The sequence below is a fragment of the Sinohyriopsis cumingii genome, chromosome 2 (genome assembly GCF_028554795.1).
Source record: "Sinohyriopsis cumingii isolate HCF-2022 chromosome 2, ASM2855479v2, whole genome shotgun sequence".
Classification (NCBI taxonomy): domain Eukaryota; kingdom Metazoa; phylum Mollusca; class Bivalvia; order Unionida; family Unionidae; genus Sinohyriopsis; species Sinohyriopsis cumingii.
This window is the reverse complement of record NC_142962.1, coordinates 49,620,411-49,640,530: the sequence shown is the minus strand read 5'-3', so window position 1 is coordinate 49,640,530 and position 20,120 is coordinate 49,620,411. Positions and strand designations below refer to the sequence as shown.

Genomic DNA, 20,120 nt, shown 5'->3' with positions numbered 1-20,120 from the left:
ACATCCTATTTTGAAGCAGTAAAGTAGGATCTGGGATGGTGTTGTCAAATAGAAGGCAAACAGTGCCAGTTCTTTAGCCAGAGAGTATGCTATGAAAGTATTTGTTCATTCTGGACCTGCTAACTCACCAACTGACCTATTATAATTATTATCTACTTATAAGATGCATGTACTAACAATTTGACTCCTTGATATTGCCGAAGGATATGTTCTTTATGACCTATTTATAGTGTGTACTTGTCCATGTATAGTCCATGTATAGTATACATTTGCTAACATTTCTTGATCTGAAATGCATATTTATATATATTTGCTAACATCTTTTATCTGAAATACGCATATATATTTGCTAACATTTGATCTGAAATGCACACTGATATATTTGCTAACATTTCTCTATCTGAAATGCGCACATATATATTTGCTAAAATTTAATCTGAAATGCACACTGATATATTTGCTAACATTTCTCTATCTGAAATGCACACATATATATTTGCTAAAATTTAATCTGAAATGCACACTGATATATTTGCTAACATTTCTCGATCTGAAATGCACACATATATATTTGCTAACATTTTTTTGATCTAAAATGCACACTAATGTTTCTTTTGCTAGTAATTCATGGAAGGGTGTTAGTACCTTGTCTTGATACTAACACAGACTGCGAGCTGAGACGGATGAAGTATGTGAACACAAACCCAACTGTTGGCACTTAAAATTAGATGCACAATCCGATCTTGAACTTTTTATGGATTTTTTCTTGTTGAAAGCTTTTAGAAAGAGTATTTAATAAACTGTTTTCATGAATGCATGTGGATTGTTATTCCTGTCTTGTTGCATCAGAATCACATTTTGGCCTCTGTTAATTTAAAATGAGAACCAAACAGTAAGTAGTGTAGCAGTTTCCCACTTCTAAGACTATAATTTTAAACACTCAGCAAGTAGTGTAGCAGTTGCCTATTGATTAGACTATGAAGAGATATTAGCACACCTAGTGTAGCATGTCTTAATTAATCAGATGATTAACATATTAATGCAGTCGGCAAGTAGTGTAGCCGTTCCCCATTGACCACACTTATCATCAGGTATTAACACACTTAGCCTATAGTGTAGCAGTTCCTCAGTGACAAGGTTATGAACAGATATTTACAAACATATTAATATGAGTTATAGCCGTTCCCCATTGACCACACTTATCATCAGGTATTAACACACTTAGCCTATAGTGTAGCAGTTCCTCAGTGACAAGGTTATGAACAGATATTTACAAACATATTAATATGAGTTATAGCCATTCCCCAATGATCACACTATTAAACGATATTAACGCACTTAACATGTAGTGTAGCAGTTCTCATTAATGTGGCTATGAACAAATATTAACAGGCTCAGCAAGTACTACACATACATACATACGCTACATTAGAGAGTATACAGAATATACTTTCCTGCATAACAACCATGAAGACACATGACTTACATTTATACAACGTATTTACACACATACCTTCCTGCATCATATACATGCAGACACATACCTTACATCCAGACAACACATTTACACATATACCATCTTTCATCATATACATGCAGACATATACCTTACATTCATACAATACATTTACACATATACCATCTTGCATCACATACATGCAGACAAAGACCTTACATCCAGACAACACATTTACACATATACCATCTTGCATCATATACATGCAGACACATACCTTACATCCATACAACACATTTATACATATTCCATCTTGCGTTGTATACATGCAGACACATACCTTACATAAATACAACACATTTACACATATACCATCTTGCATCATATACATGCAAACACATACCTTACATCCATACAACACATTTACACATATACCATCTTGCATTATATACATGCAGACACATACCTTACATCCATACAACACATATACCATCTTGCATCATATACATGCAGACATGTATCTTACATCCATACAACACATTTACACATATACCATCTTGCATTATATACATGCAGACATGTATCTTACATCCATACAACACATTTACACATATACCATCTTGCATTATATACATGCAGACACATACCTTACATCCATACAACACATATACCATCTTGCATCATATACATGCAGACATGTATCTTACATCCATACAACACATTTACACATATACCATCTTGCATTATATACATGCAGACATATACCTTACATCCATACAACACATATACCATCTTGCATCATCTACATGCAAACACATACCTTACATCCATACAACACATTTACACATATGCCATCTTGCATCATATACATGCAGACACATACCTTACATCCATACAACACATATACCATCTTGCATCATATACCTGCAAATGCATACCTTACATCCATACAACACATTTACACATATACCATCTTGTATTATATACATGCAGACACATACCTTATATCCATGCAACACATATACCATCTTGCATCATGTACATGCAGACATGTATCTTACATCCATACAACACATTTACACATATACCATCTTGCATTATATACATGCAAACACATACCTTACATCCATGCAACACATTTACACATATACCATCTTGCATTATATACATGCAGACACATACCTTACATCCATGCAACACATATACCATCTTGCATTATATACATGCAGACACATACCTTACATCCATACAACACATATACCATCTTGCATCATATACATGCAAACACATACCTTACATCCATGCAACACATTTACACATATACCATCTTGCATTATATACATACAGACACATACCTTACATCCATGCAACACATATACCATCTTGCATTATATACATGCAGACACATACCTTACATCCATACAACACATATACCATCTTGCATTATATACATGCAAACACATACCTTACATCCATACAACACATTTACACATATACCATCTTGCATTATATACATACAGACACATACCTTACATCCATGCAACACATATACCATCTTGCATTATATACATGCAGACACATACCTTACATCCATACAACACATATACCATCTTGCATTATATACATGCAAACACATACCTTACATCCATGCAACACATATACCATCTTGCATCATGTACATGCAGACATGTATCTTACATCCATACAACACATTTACACATATACCATCTTGCATTATATACATGCAAACACATACCTTACATCCATACAACACATATACCATCTTGCATCATATACCTGCAAACACATACCTTACATCCAGACAACACATTGACACATATACCATCTTGCATATATACATGCAGACACAAACCTTATATCCATACAGCACATTTACACATATACCATCTTGCATCATATACATGCAGACACATACCTTACATCAATACAACACATATACCATCTTGCATTATATACATGCAGACACATACCTTACATCCATGCAACACATTTATACATATGCCATCTTGCATTATATACATGCAGACACATACCTTACATCAATACAACACATATACACATATACCGTCTTGCATTATATACATGCAAACACATACCTTACATCAATACAACATATATACACATATACCATCTTGCATTATATACATGCAAACACATACCTTACATCCATACAACATATACCATCTTGCATCATATACATGCAAACACATACCTTACATCCATACAACACATATACCATCTTGCATCATATACATGCAGACACATACCTTACATCCATGCAACACATTTACACATATACCATCTTGCATTATATACATGCAAACACATACCTTACATCCATACAACACATATACCATCTTGCATCATATACCTGCAAACACATACCTTACATTCATGCAACACATTTACACATATACCATCTTGCATTATATACATGCAGACACATACCTTACATCCTTGCTACACATTTACACGTACACCATCTTGCATTATATACATGCAGACACATACCTTACATCCAGACAAGTCATTTACACATATACCATCATGCATCAAATACATGCAAACACATACCTTACATCCATACAACACATTTACATATATGCCATCATGTGCCATATACATGCAGATGCATACCTTACATCCAGACAACACAATTACACATATACCATCTTGCATCATATACATGCAGACACATACCTTACATCAATACAACACATTTACACATATACCATCTTGCATTATATACATGCAGACACATACCTTATATCCATACAACACATTTACACATATACCATCTTGCATCATATACATGCAGACACATACCTTACATCCTTACTACACATTTACACATTTACCATCTTGCATTATATACATGCAGACACATACCTTACATCCATACAACACATTTACACATATACCATCCTGCATTATATACATGCAGACACATACCTTACATCCATACAACACATTTACACATATACCATCTTGCATCATATACCTGCAAACACATACCTTACATCCATGCAACACATTTACACATATACCATCTTGCATTATATACATGCAAACACATACCTTACATCCATACAACACATATACCATCTTGCATCATATACCTGCAAACACATACCTTACATCCATGCAACACATTTACACATATACCATCTTGCATTATATACATGCAGACACATACCTTACATCCTTACTACACATTTACACATACACCATCTTGCATTATATACATGCAGACACATACCTTACATCCAGACAAGACATTTACACATATACCATCATGCATCAGATACATGCAAACACATACCTTACATCCATACAACACATATACCATCTTGCATCATATACCTGCAAACACATACCTTACATCCATGCAACACATTTACACATATACCATCTTGCATTATATACATGCAGACACATACCTTACATCCTTACTACACATTTACACATACACCATCTTGCATTATATACATGCAGACACATACCTTACATCCATGCAACACATTTACACATATACCATCTTGCATTATATACATGCAAACACATACCTTACATCCATACAACACATATACCATCTTGCATCATATACCTGCAAACACATACCTTACATCCATGCAACACATTTACACATATACCATCTTGCATTATATACATGCAGACACATACCTTACATCCTTACTACACATTTACACATACACCATCTTGCATTATATACATGCAGACACATACCTTACATCCATACAACACATTTACACATATACCATCTTGCATCATATACCTGCAAACACATACCTTACATCCATGCAACACATTTACACATATACCATCTTGCATTATATACATGCAAACACATACCTTACATCCATACAACACATATACCATCTTGCATCATATACCTGCAAATGCATACCTTACATCCATGCAACACATTTACACATATACCATCTTGCATTATATACATGCAAACACATACCTTACATCCATACAACACATTTACCATCTTGCATTATATACATGCAGACACATATCTTGCATCCATACAACACATTTACACATATAGCATTCTGCTTCCTACACACAGAGAGGCACAGAAGTGCACATGCAAGATGAAAATAAAGTTAAAAGTGTGCATGTTTTAAAAAAACTTCTTTAGTCTGGTTGGTCCTAAATGAAAATGGTGCAGATGTGTCTTTCAGTATGGCCATCACAGCAGCGATCTTGAAAATCTTGTCTCTTCTCCACCTGAACAGAAAATCATATCAGCAAGGGGTTTGCACCAGATTTCTTACGGTGTCTAGTTGGGCCTGAATGAAAATATCCAGCTTGGACATCCAATATTGCCACTTTCAGCAGCCATCTTGAAAACCTAAATGCTGCATCACGTGAATGGAAGTTCATATAAACACACGGGTTTCACTAAAAGTCTTAATATGATGTCTAGTTGGTCATAAATGAAAATGGTGCTGATCTCACACCCAATATGGTCACCACAGCAACCATTTAGAAAATTTTGTTGTTGCAACTTAATCTGAATGAATACCATTGTAAGTTGTGTCACATAACCATTACTCATTGTGCTGTTCTAAGAAGCCATAATTATTCCAGCTGTGTTTATATTGTTCTTTTTTAAAATAATTTATCTATTGTACTAGTTCTTAGCTTGAAAGTTTTACAAACAAAATCTTACTGACACAAGGGGAGGAAATGGTGATTCATTGGTACTGTACATCCAGAATTAATTGCAGTATAACCACATGTGTTCATTGTTCATGAATTTGAAAGGAGCATACCATCAGCTGCATTCACTGGAGGAAATTGCATCATATTTTTATATGAATACTTGCTCAGAATATGTCAAAGTTTACTAATCTAAAGGTTACATTGGAACAGATAAGATAATAATAATGTAATGCTAGTAATTGGTCTGATTTAAAGCTCACTTGAAATGGGCTTTTGGTATGGCTGCATCCATTGTGCATTGGTCAACAAAACCTACCAGAGCAATTGTAATCAGATTTTGCAGATAGCATTCTGGCTTGAAGAGCTTTCAGATTTTTGTACAAAATATGCTGATCCACCATCCAGTATTTCAACCATCACAAAAAATAGAAAACATTTTAAACAACTTCTCAAAACTCATTGAACAGACTTTTATCATATGTGACATAAAACATGCTGTCATGATGGCCTTTCATGTTTGTACAACTGTGCCTGCTATTACTAAATTTAGTAAAACCTTTAAATGTCATCTGCTCCAAAATTGCCAAATAGAATTTTACCAAACTAGAGAGCATTTTATCATAAATATCTTTTGTGTTGGTGCAAATGATGCTTGTGTGACATTAGCTGTAGTAACAGTTACTAAAAATAGAAAACAAATGACTTCTTCACCCAGGCTGAAAAAAAAGAATTTGACAAAACTTGATAAAAAGGTGTCCTGATGTGAAAAGCTTTTAAGATTTATACAAACAGGGCTGTTCCATCATCAGATATGGCTACTGTTCCTGAAAATAGAGAACTCTGTAATTGACTTCTTAAAAATTGCTGACCAGAATTTAACCAAATTTTACAGAAAGTGTCTTGGAATATAGGGCTCTCAGGTTTATAGACGATGCTGATACGATATCGTCACCAGCACAATGAAGTAGAAAAAAGTTTTAAATAACCAGTGAGAAGAATTTGTACAAATTTAATACAAAGCATATTGATATGCAGACTTTAAAATTTGTATAAATGATGCTGAACTGCTTTCAAAATGTGGCTGCCATTACAAAAAAATAGAAAAAAACATGAAATGGCCCTTTCTTCAAAACTGTTTAGTAGAATTTGATTAGACTTTACATAAAACATCCTGGCATAGAAACCAATCAGATTTATACAAATGATGCTGATTCATCATTAAAAAAATATGATAAACAGAAGAAAAAACCTATAAATATGACCTTTCTCCTCTAACTGTGAAAAAGAATTTAGCCTAACTTAAAAAAATAAAATCATCTTGGCATGAAGTCCTTTCAGTTTTTACAAATGATTCCAATCCTCCATCAAACATGGCTGCTGTTACAAAAGATAGAAAAATCTGTAAGGTGGCACTCTACAGTTGCATATTTTGCATAGGGTTAGGATTTTAAAGAAAAAGAATTTCCCCAGCTTTCCTCACTGGTTATACTGGCTATTTAAAAAAGACCTTGTACATCTTAGGTATAATTAAAAGAACCTTTAATTCCCTTTATTTTGGTGTATGATTGATGGGTGTACTGTGGGTTATAGAGTATACAGCTTGGCCTTACTTCAAATGTGCACCTTTCAAAAAAGTGCTAGCTCTACTTGGTCATTTTCACTTCCTGAACTTAAGAGTTAAATTGTATAAAAAAAGAGCCGATAACTTTTTTTTACGTTTTATATATTTGGTAATTCATTCATTGCACTTTCAGAAGCTGGTTTTGTTTAGTCTGGCAAAATTCATTTTCCCTATTTTTATAGCTGCTATGTATAGTGTACTTTAGACTAATTCAGGCTGATTTTTTAACACAAGGGAGCAGTCATTTTAGTTAGCAGTGTGCTTAAATCATGTAACATTTCCAAAAGTACAATATTCAAAGAAATATCATCCACATTACATTAATGTAGCATATAGGTATGCCAACATTCTCTCCATTGGGCATGTTTTAAATGCGAACTACTTCACCTTACATACGTCACTCTCTCTAAAGTACATATTAATTGGTGAGCGCCCCCTACACAACTTTCAAAAACTGTTGAACAGAATTTGACCAAATTGAATAGAAAGATTCCTGGCATAGGGGGATTTCAAGTTGTAGAGCTGATACTGATCCAGTCAAGCATGGCTGCCAATGCAAAAAAAAAATTAAAACATTTAAAAGAAATGCAGAATCATCGAATAGGCTTGACCAAACTTGACAGAAAGTGTCCAAGTATAAAAAGCTTTATAGTTTATACCAAATATGCTGATTCACCCACAGATATGGGCACCATAAGTAAAAATGGACAAACCTTGAAACAATTTCACAAAGCTGCTCTTTTTCTGCATGAATGTGTAAATAACATACAGGTCAATTCAAGCACATTTGCAAATTGTATAATCTCATCATCATTTGCTTCTCTGTTGTTGTCTAGAATCATTGATTCTGAAAGCAGCATAGCAGGACTGTGGAAACATTTGGTCAAGTTTTGAGGACAGTTAAACCTAAAATGATGTTTATCTTAATTTCTAAATATATGGGGGGTGGGACCTGGCAAGACTAAACAGGTTTCCAAGAAGACAATTATGTCAAATACCTAGTCGAGTGACTTCAAGCCTAGGATAAGGTTTAGGTTCAGCTCCATATAATATTTCTAGATTCCTTCCATAATTTTCATCATACTTCACATGCTAGGTGTCACAGAATTGTGTACATAAAGCTGCACGTGTATTGTATTCTAATGTAAATATATAATATGGGTCCTGTTGCGGTATATAGCATTACCAAATGAATGGTGTATGTTGTAATTTTGTATGATGATTGTACAGCCTGTTACAGTGCATCATCATGTCCCTAGCATGAATGGCACACTTTCATAATTTTATTGTTGTTATATAAACAATATAATAACATTATTTTATAATTTCATGTCAGGTAAAAGAACAGTACAATATCATAATTTCATGTCTTCATTCCTTTTATATGAACAGTACAATATCATGATTTCATGTCTTCATTCCTTTTATATGAACAGTACAGTATCATAATTTCATGTCATCGTTCCTTTTATATGAACAGTACAGTATCATAATTTCATGTCATCATTCCTTTTATATGAACAGTACAGTATCATAATTTCATGTCATCATTCCTTTTATATGAACAGTACAGTATCATAATTTCATGTATTCCTGTTATATGAACAGTACAATATCATAATTTCATGTATTCCTGTTATATGAACAGTACAATATCATAATTTCATGTATTCCTGTTATTTGAACAGTATATCATCATTTTATATCTTTATGCATGTTATATGAACAGTATATCATCATTTTATATCTTTATGCATGTTATATGAACAGTATATCATCATTTTATATCTTTATGCATGTTATATGAACAGTATATCATCATTTTATATCTTTATGCATGTTATATGAACAGTATATCATCATTTTATATCTTTATGCATGTTATATGAACAGTATATCATCATTTTATATCTTTATGCATGTTATATGAACAGTATATCATCATTTTATATCTTTATGCATGTTATATGAACAGTATATCATCATTTTATATCTTTATGCATGTTATATGAACTGCACATGTTCATGAATCCATGTCTTCTATGTGAATATCATGGCTTCATACCTTTATATGGTCATTCATATATGTCAAGTGAACAGATTAATGTTATGTGCACAAGATAAAATTTGTGTTATTGAATAGGCTGTGAGTTGCCCTATATCCAGTGTAAGAGCACACATATATAGCAGTCGCAGATGGCAATCTTTGGTACATATATAGACCATTTCTAGAAAGTATTTGACTAATTTAAATTGTGTACTGCTGATGAAAATTTAATTGTGCAGCTGGGTGTGCATACCTGTATGAAAATTACACATGGTTTATAGGTAATTTATACTCACCACTTATAAGTGACAAATATGATTGTGATCTAATATGCAAATTAGGTATTTTAGTGAAGTATACTTCACTTTAATGACATGAAACTGAAAAATGTTATGCAAGATAAACTTCGGGATTCAAGTTGATAACAATACATTAGCATATCAGTAATGTTATCAAAAAGATGGCTAAGAATATCTGGTTGTTATGAAAAAAAGTACAGAGTTTCTAACCTTCAGCCACAGGATATTGTTTTACAAAAGTTATATTCAACCTCATCTGGACTACTGCAACATCATAGGAGGTAATGCTTCTAAAACAAAGTTGTTAAAAGTGGAAAGACTTCAAAAACGAGTCATCAGAATTTTCCATGACAACAGAGATGATAATGTCCATGGCAACAGAGATAATATCCATGACAACAGAGATGATAATGTCCATGACAACAGAGATGATAATGTCAGTGACAACAGAGATGATAATATCCATGACAACAGAGATGATAATGTCCATGACAACAGAGATGATAATGTCCATGAATGTATGAAGGATTGAAGATCATGACTATGTATGAAACAATATTTTGAACAAAGTCTAAATTTATGAGTAAAGTTTCTAATGGTTCTATGCCTAACTGTATACATGATATGTTCAGTATAAGGACAAATAATACTGATACAGTTTCTAGTCTATTGATGCTACACTGTATGTCATCTAATAACTTTCTTCTTCATAAGCCCCCTCCCCAATAATTATTAAAATAGTTTTGCTTCCTTGGGTCCAATCATTTGGAACTGTCTACCTAAGGATGTTAAAGAAGCATTATGCATTTTACTTATAAATGAAATACAAGTCATTACCTGTTACGCTTAAACATTCTCCTGCTAAATTGAATAAATTTGAGCTTTACAAAAGAGAGCATCCCCTTTCAGCTGGACAAGAACTTGTGTCTTTATGCAAGTGCAAGTCATCGTTGTAATATAATGTATTCATGTAATTGGCTAGAATCTGACCTGGTATAAAATATTCTACAATTCCATTTAAATAATTTGTCCAATGATTCCAACTCATTAGCATGCTGTTTTGTGTTGATATACTTGAAGCAAACTATCACATGTTTTTAGTTGAAATAAACAAAAAAGGTGTCAACTGTAAATGTAATTTATTCACTAAGTAAACACTGATATCGTCTTTCAAACATGCTAGGCAGAATCAACCCTCATCAAATAGACCCTTACAACTGAATTTAAAATTTGGGTATGGGTCATTGACAGTGTACATATTAATTGTCTCTCTGAATTGATAGGCATTCTGCTTCAACTGGTGAATGAATGCTGTCCCAAATTTGATTGTCTGCATTTTAATCCTAGGATATTTGTATATGCTTGCATGATATTGGAAAGTACATAAAGCAAACTAAACAAAACCACCATAGGGAACAAGTAAATTATATAGATGCACACTGCCATGAATCCTGATGATGCAGACTGCCATGAATCATGGTTATGAGGATGTACAGCCTGAGGAAACTAAGAGTTCAAGAACATGTTAAGCATTGATTTTAATCAGTTGGAGATGTTTTGTACAATATATACTCACCTATAAGTCGACTCGAATGGCAAAGAAAGATCCTGATTTGCCATAACATACTGTGCATGTTGATCAGGGTCTGTGTTGTTTATTCCACTGATTACTCCTAACAAAGTGCAAGACCTTGACCTGCCAGTGCAGTGCAGTTTGCGTTTGGCCACATTTTATAAGCTAGTATATACTGTATATTTTTCATTTGTTTATGGAATCATTATTGTAATGTTACAGAAACTTTTGACTGCTCTGGTGGTCTAGTGGTTAGAGTGTACGCCTCGGATGCGGGAGGTTGTGGGTTTGATCCCGGGCCGAGTCATACCTAAGACTTATAAAAATGGTACTAACAGCTGCCTCGCTTGGCGCTCAGCATTAAGAAGTTAGTGTTAGGCATGGTCGGCCTAGTGTCAGGATAATATGACTGGGTGGGACATCAAGCCACATGTCTGCAGCATGATGCACCAGTGCTAGACATCACTATAAACTGCCACACTGCAGATATCATAGCGATGTGACTGAAAAACTGTTTAAGCTATGCTAAAAATCCAAATCACACACACACACACACAGAAACTTATATTGACTGGTGATAGATGATCAAAAAAGGGAACATGTCTGAAATGGTCTATCATATATATAAGAAACAACAAAATACAAAACATAAAGATAAAGAATATTTTTCAAGGAAGAAAATTTTGATCCTTTATTGTAAAACCTGTCTTGAAAGACCACTACTATAAAATACTACCTGTCCCAAGAGACCAGATTCTCTGTGCTTGGATTTATTGATAATATATTGTTATGACCTGTCATGAAATACCATCTGTCTTTAGAGACAGTGACTTTTTGCTGAAAGGGTGCTCTTTCAAAATGGGTTTTTCTGTATAAACAGACTTTGAAAATCATCATCAAAATACTTGGTTGTTTGACTTTCTCAACCAGTGTTGAGTGTTTAGCTCAGCTGTTGTCTATCATCTGACATCCATCCATCCATTAGCAAAAACGTGTTATCACTTCTAATAAACTACAAGAAAGATTGGTATGAAACTTAACATGTACATTCATGCCAAGGTCTGATTGGTTCTTTACATACACATTCATGCCAAGGTCTGATTGGTTCTTTACATACACATTCATGACAATGCCTGATTGGTTCTTTACATACACATTCATGTCACGGTCTGATTAGTTCTTTACATACACATTCATGCCAAGGTCTGATTGGTTCTTTACATACACATTCATGCCAAGGTCTGATTGGTTCTTTACATACACATTCATGACAATGCCTGATTGGTTCTTTACATACACATTCATGTCAAGGTCTGATTAGTTTCTTACATACACATTCATGTCAAGGTCTGATTAGTTCTTTACATACACATTCATGCCAAGGTCTGATTGGTTCTTTACATACACAGTCATGTCAAGGTCTGATTAGTTCTTTACATACAAATTCATGCCAAGGTCTGATTGGTTCTTTACATACACATTCATGCCAAGGTCTGATTGGTTCTTTACATACACATTCATGCCAAGGTCTGATTAGTTCTTTACATACACAGTCATGCCAAGGTCTGATTGGTTCTTTACATACACAGTCATGCCAAGGTCTGATTGGTTCTTTATATACACATTCATGCCAAGGTCTGATTGGTTCTGAATGAAAATATTGCTGTTCAGACTTCCAAAAAAGCCCCAGCAGTTGCTGAATGTGATACATCAAGAAAATCTTGTTATTGCTACTCCTTCTAAATGGACAGTCATAATAATTGGGGTTTTCACTAAAAGACTTCTTATGATGTTTAGTTGGGTCTTTATGAAAATGAATGTATTTGATCTTATGTCCAATACGGCTGCTACAGCTGACACCTTGAAAGTTTTGTTGTAACTACACTGCCTGAACAGAAGCTGCATCATCATGGGATTTCACCACAATACTTCTTATGATGTCTAGTTGATACTAAGTGAAAATGATGCCACTTGGACATCTATCACAGTGGCCGTCTTTAGAGATATTGCTAATGCTGAGATAGCTACTTGGGATTTTCACCAGAATCATACAATGACTTCTAGTTGGTCCTACATGTAAATGAAAATGGTTCTATATGGACATTCAGTATAGCCACCATCATGGCCACCTTTGAAAATCTTGATTAATATATTAGGAGTACTTGAAATGAGCACAGTGCTTGTTGAATGGGACAATAGGTGTACTTGAAATGAGCACGGTGCTTGTTGATTATGATATTAGGATTACTTGAAATGAGCACAGTGCTTGTTGAATGGGATATTATGAGTACTTGAAATGAGCACAGTGCTTGTTGAATGGGATATTAGATGCACTTAGTATGAGCACGGTGCTTGCTGAATGGGATATTAGGTGTACTTGAAATGAGCACAGTGCTTGTTGAATGGGATATTAGGTGTACTTAAAATGAGCAATGCTTGTTGAATGGGATATTAGGTGTACTTGAAATGAGCACAGTGCTTGTTGAATGGGATATTAGGTGTACTTGAAATGAGCAGTGCTTGTTGAATGGGATATTAGGTGCACTTGAAAAAAGCACAGTGCTTGTTGAATGGGATATTAGGTGTACTTAAAATGAGCAGTGCATGTTGAATGGGATATTAGGTGTACTTGAAATGAGCACAGTGCTTGTTGAATGGGATATTAGGTGTACTTGAAATGAGCAGTGCTTGTTGAATGGGATATTAGGTGCACTTGAAATGAGCACAGTGCTTGTTTGAATGGGATATTAGGTGTACTTGAAATGGGCACAGTGCTTGTTTGCATGGGATATTAGGTGTACTTGAAATGAGCAGTGCTTGTTGAATGGGACATTAAGTGTACTTGAAATGAGCACAGTGCTTGTTTGCATGGGATATTAGGTGTACTTGAAATGAGCAGTGCTTGTTGAATGGGACATTAAGTGTACTTGAAATGAGCACAGTGCTTGTTGATTATGATATTAGGAGCACTTGAAATGAGCACAGTGCTTGTTGAATGGGATATTATGAGTACTTGAAATGAGCACAGTGCTTGTTGAATGGGATATTAGATGCACTTAATATGAGCACAGTGCTTGTTGAATGGGATATTAGGTGTACTTGAAATGAGCACAGTGCTTGTTGAATGGGATATTAGGTGCACTTGAATGAGCACAGTGCTTGTTGAATGGGATATTAGGTGTACTTAAAATGAGCAGTGCCTGTTGAATGGGATATTAGGTGTACTTGAAATGAGCACAGTGCTTGTTGAATGGGATATTAGGTGTACTTGAAATGAGAAGTGCTTGTTGAATGGGATATTAGGTGTACTTGAAATGAGCACAGTGCTTGTTGAATGGGATATTAGGAGTACTTGAAATGCAGTGCTTGTTGAATGGGATATTAGGTGTACTTAAAATGAGCAGTGCATGTTGAATGGGATATTAGGTGTACTTGAAATGAGCACAGTGCTTGTTGAATGGGATATTAGGTGTACTTGAAATGAGAAGTGCTTGTTGAATGGGATATTAGGTGCACTTGAAATGAGCACAGTGCTTGTTGAATGGGATATTAGGTGCACTTGAAATGAGCACAGTGCTTGTTGAATGGGATATTAGGAGTACTTGAAATGCAGAGTGCTTGTTGAATGGGATATTAGGTGCACTTGAAATGAGCACAGTGCTTGTTGAATGTCTTATTAGGAGTACTTGAAATGCACAGTGCTTGTTGAATGGGATACCTCTAGAAAATCATTCAATTTTAAAACAGACAGCCTTCTAATTCTACAAGTTGCAAGTAATGTTTGCGTTTGCTTTATAATGAAATTGATGAGTCTAACTTATTAAATTACTTCAGTTCAGCTATTGATGATGCTAATGGCTCCCTCCCTATTCTTCATAAAATATGTTGTAATACATGTACCTTGAATGAAATTACAATATATGAAAAAGAAATTATTATTAAGTCCATTCCTGTTAATAAAGTGTGACTTTGTTTTCATACTAACAAGAAAGTAACAAATACAGGTACATCCCTCTAACATTATTTCATTTTTACATTGTCAAATAATTTAGAAGCTTTTTTGTTACAAGTCATCTGTGATTCAATTTTATGTCATCACTTGTGGTTATCCTGGGCCATTAATAAGAGGTGCACACAGCTTTACTGAGCATCTCTGACACTGCTAGATAACTGCATTACTCTAGTCTTTTGTCTGCATTTGTATCAATCAGATCACATCTCCATGACAGAACTATATTATTACCTGCAGTAGTGTATGTACTAAGTCTGTAGAATGTCTTTAAAATATTTTATTACTTTTCAGTTGCTTTAAAAATGTGACAAACTGAGGGGGTTGTTGTTTGTATACTGTATGTTTTCAGTTGTAATTAAATTTATAAAACTGTTTTTGTTAAACCTTGTTGATATTTTTTGGCTTAAGTGCACATATCCCAATCTAATACATTTATTACAATGGGAATAATTGCTTCATCATACATATTTTTGCTCTTCATTATACTGTTGATGCACGCATCACCAGTGTTAGGCGGAGTATACCTATGTTCCTAAACTTGTTTGTGAAAATACTGATCTATGATTTAATAGCATTTTACAAATAATAGCATCTTGAATAGCCATTAAAAACTAAACTCCAAACATAGTAACCATATTTTATCAAAACTAAATATAATTTGTGTCCAGCCCATTTTGGGATGTGTTTGTATTGTATGAGTTGGTTTTCATTGATAAATTAAAATATTTTTTTAAATTTGGCTTGAAGAGACAAGAGGACTTCAAAAATGCACGAGTTGGCAAAATCTCTCTTTTTTAACAATAGGTGAGAAAATCTGTAGTTTGGTGATAAAGTTTATTGACACAGTTTACGGTTAAAATTAGGCAAACTCTGAACTACCTCATTGAATAACTCCCTCCACTGGTGTCAGAACAAACAAATTATGACATTTAACATTTAAATAATATAGTCACTTGCAGTTGTAACGTAAATTCTTTTAACTTATCTGTTATACTGTCAACAATGGTCTTATGGAACACTGCTGAACAGGATACCCAATGCAGCAAGTGTTTTGAAAAAGTGTTTATGGCCAAGTATTGAATCCAGTAAAATGCTTTGTTTTAGTCCTTGAGCCCAATTTTTTTCCATACTAGATTGCAATATAATGTAAGCACACTAAAAGATGATATTTACTGCCTTCAACTTGCTGCCACCCTATCTATTCCTATGGCGGGATAGGAACCACCTTGCATATCATTACATTTTGTCCTATGTATAGCTAGCAACAAACTGATTTGATGAGAAAATTACTCCAAGTTCCATATCCAAGTACTAGCATATTCTGCTTTGGAGAAAGGGTGATGAAAATGAAAAATATGGAAATTCTTTAACATGTATTATAGTCTGTAACTGATACTGGACAATTCAATAACTTATTCCAGTCACAAATGCTGTCATTGTTCCCCCTTCTCTCCCCCCTCTCTCCTCTCTCATTTTTCATTATTAGCATTTGCTACATTATTGTCATTTTGATATATGTTTCAATACTTGCCGCTTAGTTACATCATGTGAATTATTGCTGTGAGAATGATCAACTCTCTTGATTACTGTTGTCATGAGAGTAATCCACTCTATGATTATTGCTGTGAGAATGATCAACTCTCTTGATTACTGTTGTCTTGAGACTAATCCACTCTATGATTATTGCTGTGAGAGTGATCAACTCTCTTGATTACTGTTGTCATGAGAGTAATCCACTCTATGATTTTTAGCTTTAGAATGATCTACTATATTGATCACTATTCAATGAAACTGAGTTATCTCTTCTGATTCCACTATGTCTTATCAGTCTTAAGAATTGTGAACTGTCTCACAGCTGAAAACAAGACCAATAAGGAATTTGCTATTTGTTTCAATAGTTGCAGGCCTTAGGTCCAGAAGGTGTTGAAAGTTATTTTCAAACATTGCTGTGCATATTTCAGACAGAGCAGCTGGTAGATCCGATGGCACCTGGGGAGAAAGAGGAGGTGAAAGCTATGGATACCGATATGAATGGAGCGAATTCACTTCTGGGGAAGGATAGCTGTAACTACACTATGTTTGTTGACTTCCAGAGAATGTACAAAAAGTCATATGGGTCAAAACAAGGTAAAAATATATTTATGTCTGTTTAAAGATTACTTGAAACTTTACTTTGTCAAACTTAAAGATAATAAGTATTTAAGTTGTTTTAGTTAATATGCATTCTAATTACAGGTTGACAGTTAGTATGCATTCTAAATACAGGTTGACAGTTAATATGCATTCTAAATACAGGTTGACAGTTAATATGCATTCTAAATACAGGTTGACAGTTAATATGCATTCTAAATACAGGTTGATATTTAATATGCATTCTAAATACAGGTTGACAGTTAATATGCATTCTAAATACTGGTTGACAGTTAATATGCATTTTAAATACAGGTTGACAGTTAATATGCAATCTAAATACAGGTTGACAGTTAATGTGCATTCTGAATACTGTTTGACAGTTAATTGACAGTTAACATGCATTCTAAATACAGGTTGATAGTTAATATGCATTCTAAATACAGGTTGACAGTTAATATGCATTCTAAATACTGGTTGACAGTTAATATGCATTCTAAATGCAAGTTGACAGTTAATATGCAATCTAAATACAGGTTGACAGTTAATATGCATTCTAAATACAGGTTGACAGTTAATATGTATTCTAAATACAGGTTGACAGTTAATATGCAATCTAAATACAGGTTGACAGTTAATATGCAATCTAAATACAGGTTGACAGTTAATATGCATTCTAAATACATGTTGGCATGTAATATGTATTGTAATTACAGTGTTAGTATGAATTGTAAATACAAATTTACAGTTATTATGCATTCTAAAAATAGAAGTTTACAGTTAATATGCATTATAAATACAGGTTGACAGTTAATATGCACTCTAAATACAGGTTGAAAGTTGATATACACTCTAAATACAGGTTGACAGTTGACATGCATTCTGAATAGAGGTTGACATTTAATTGGTTGAAGAATTGAAATTGTTTTGTTCATTTTTAGGTCTGAACAATTAAATGAATTTTATTTTGATTTTTCAGCTGAACACAAACGATTTTGGACTTTCTGTAATAATATGAAGAAAGCTCAGAAACTTCAGGCAACAGAGAAGGGTACAGCACAGTATGGGGCCACCATATTTGCTGATCTGACAGGTAACAAAAATTTGCATGGGTGACATCACATAAAACTTCAGGTTTCTTTTCCATTTGTTGAATTTTACATAAGTAACATAACAGTTGTTTGTTGTGGATATTTCAGTATAATCAAGAAAATTGTACCTAGGGGTTACAGTGGATCTAAAATCATCTGCATCTTGAGGCCAGTGAATATCCTATTACAGATCTGATTCTGTGTGAATCATCTTGAGACCAATGCATATCCTATTACACATCTGATTCCATATGAACCATCTTGAGACCAATGCATATCCTATTACATATCTGATTCTGTGTGAACCATCTTGAGACCAGTGCATTTCCTCTTATAGATCTAATTCTTTATGAATCATCTTGAGGCCAGTGCATATCCTATTACATGTCTGATTCCATATAAATCATCTTGAGACCAGTGCATACTCTATCACATATCTGATTCTGTGTGAATCATCTTGAGACCAATGCATATCCTATTACATATCTGATTCCATATGAACCATCTTGAGACCAATGTATATCCTATTACATATCTGATTCTGTGTGAACCATCTTGAGACCAGTGCGTTTCCTCTTATAGATCTAATTCTTTATGAATCATCTTGAGGCCAGTGCATATCCTATTACAGGTCTGATTCCATATAAATCATCTTGAGACCAGTGCATACTCTATCACATATCTGATTCTGTGTGAACCATCTTGAGACCAATGCATATCCTATTACATATCTGATTCCATGTAAATCATCTTGAGATAAATGCATACCCTATTACATATCTGATTCCATGTAAATCATCTTGAGATAAGTGTTTACCCTATTACATATCTGATTCCATGTAAATCATCTTGAGATCAATGCATACTGTATTACAGGTCAGATTCTGTGTGAACCATCTTGAGACCAATGCATACCCTATTACAGATCTGATTCTGTATGAATCATCTAGAGATCAATGCATACCCTATTACATATCTGATTTCATGTAAATCATCTTGAGATCAATACATGCCCTATTACAGATCTGATTCTGTGTGAACCATCTTGAGACCAATGCATGCCCTATTTTATATCTGATTCCATGTAAATCATCTTGAGACCAATGCATACCCTATTACATATCTGATTCCATGTAAATCATCTTGAGATCAATACATACCATATTACAGAT

The 20,120-nt window shown here is 34.1% G+C and overlaps 1 protein-coding gene across 1 annotated transcript in view; it reads left to right on the top strand.

The window, feature by feature from the left end:
- The window catches only part of LOC149804813 (cathepsin L-like), an 85,571-nt gene that overhangs the window by 8,751 nt on the left and 56,700 nt on the right, over positions 1-20,120 (top strand). Inside the window, exons 4-5 of the mRNA XM_089944867.1 lie at positions 17,689-17,854; positions 18,837-18,950. Coding sequence (XP_089800993.1) covers positions 17,689-17,854; positions 18,837-18,950 — 280 coding nt within the window. The remainder of the gene's footprint in view (positions 1-17,688; positions 17,855-18,836; positions 18,951-20,120) is intronic.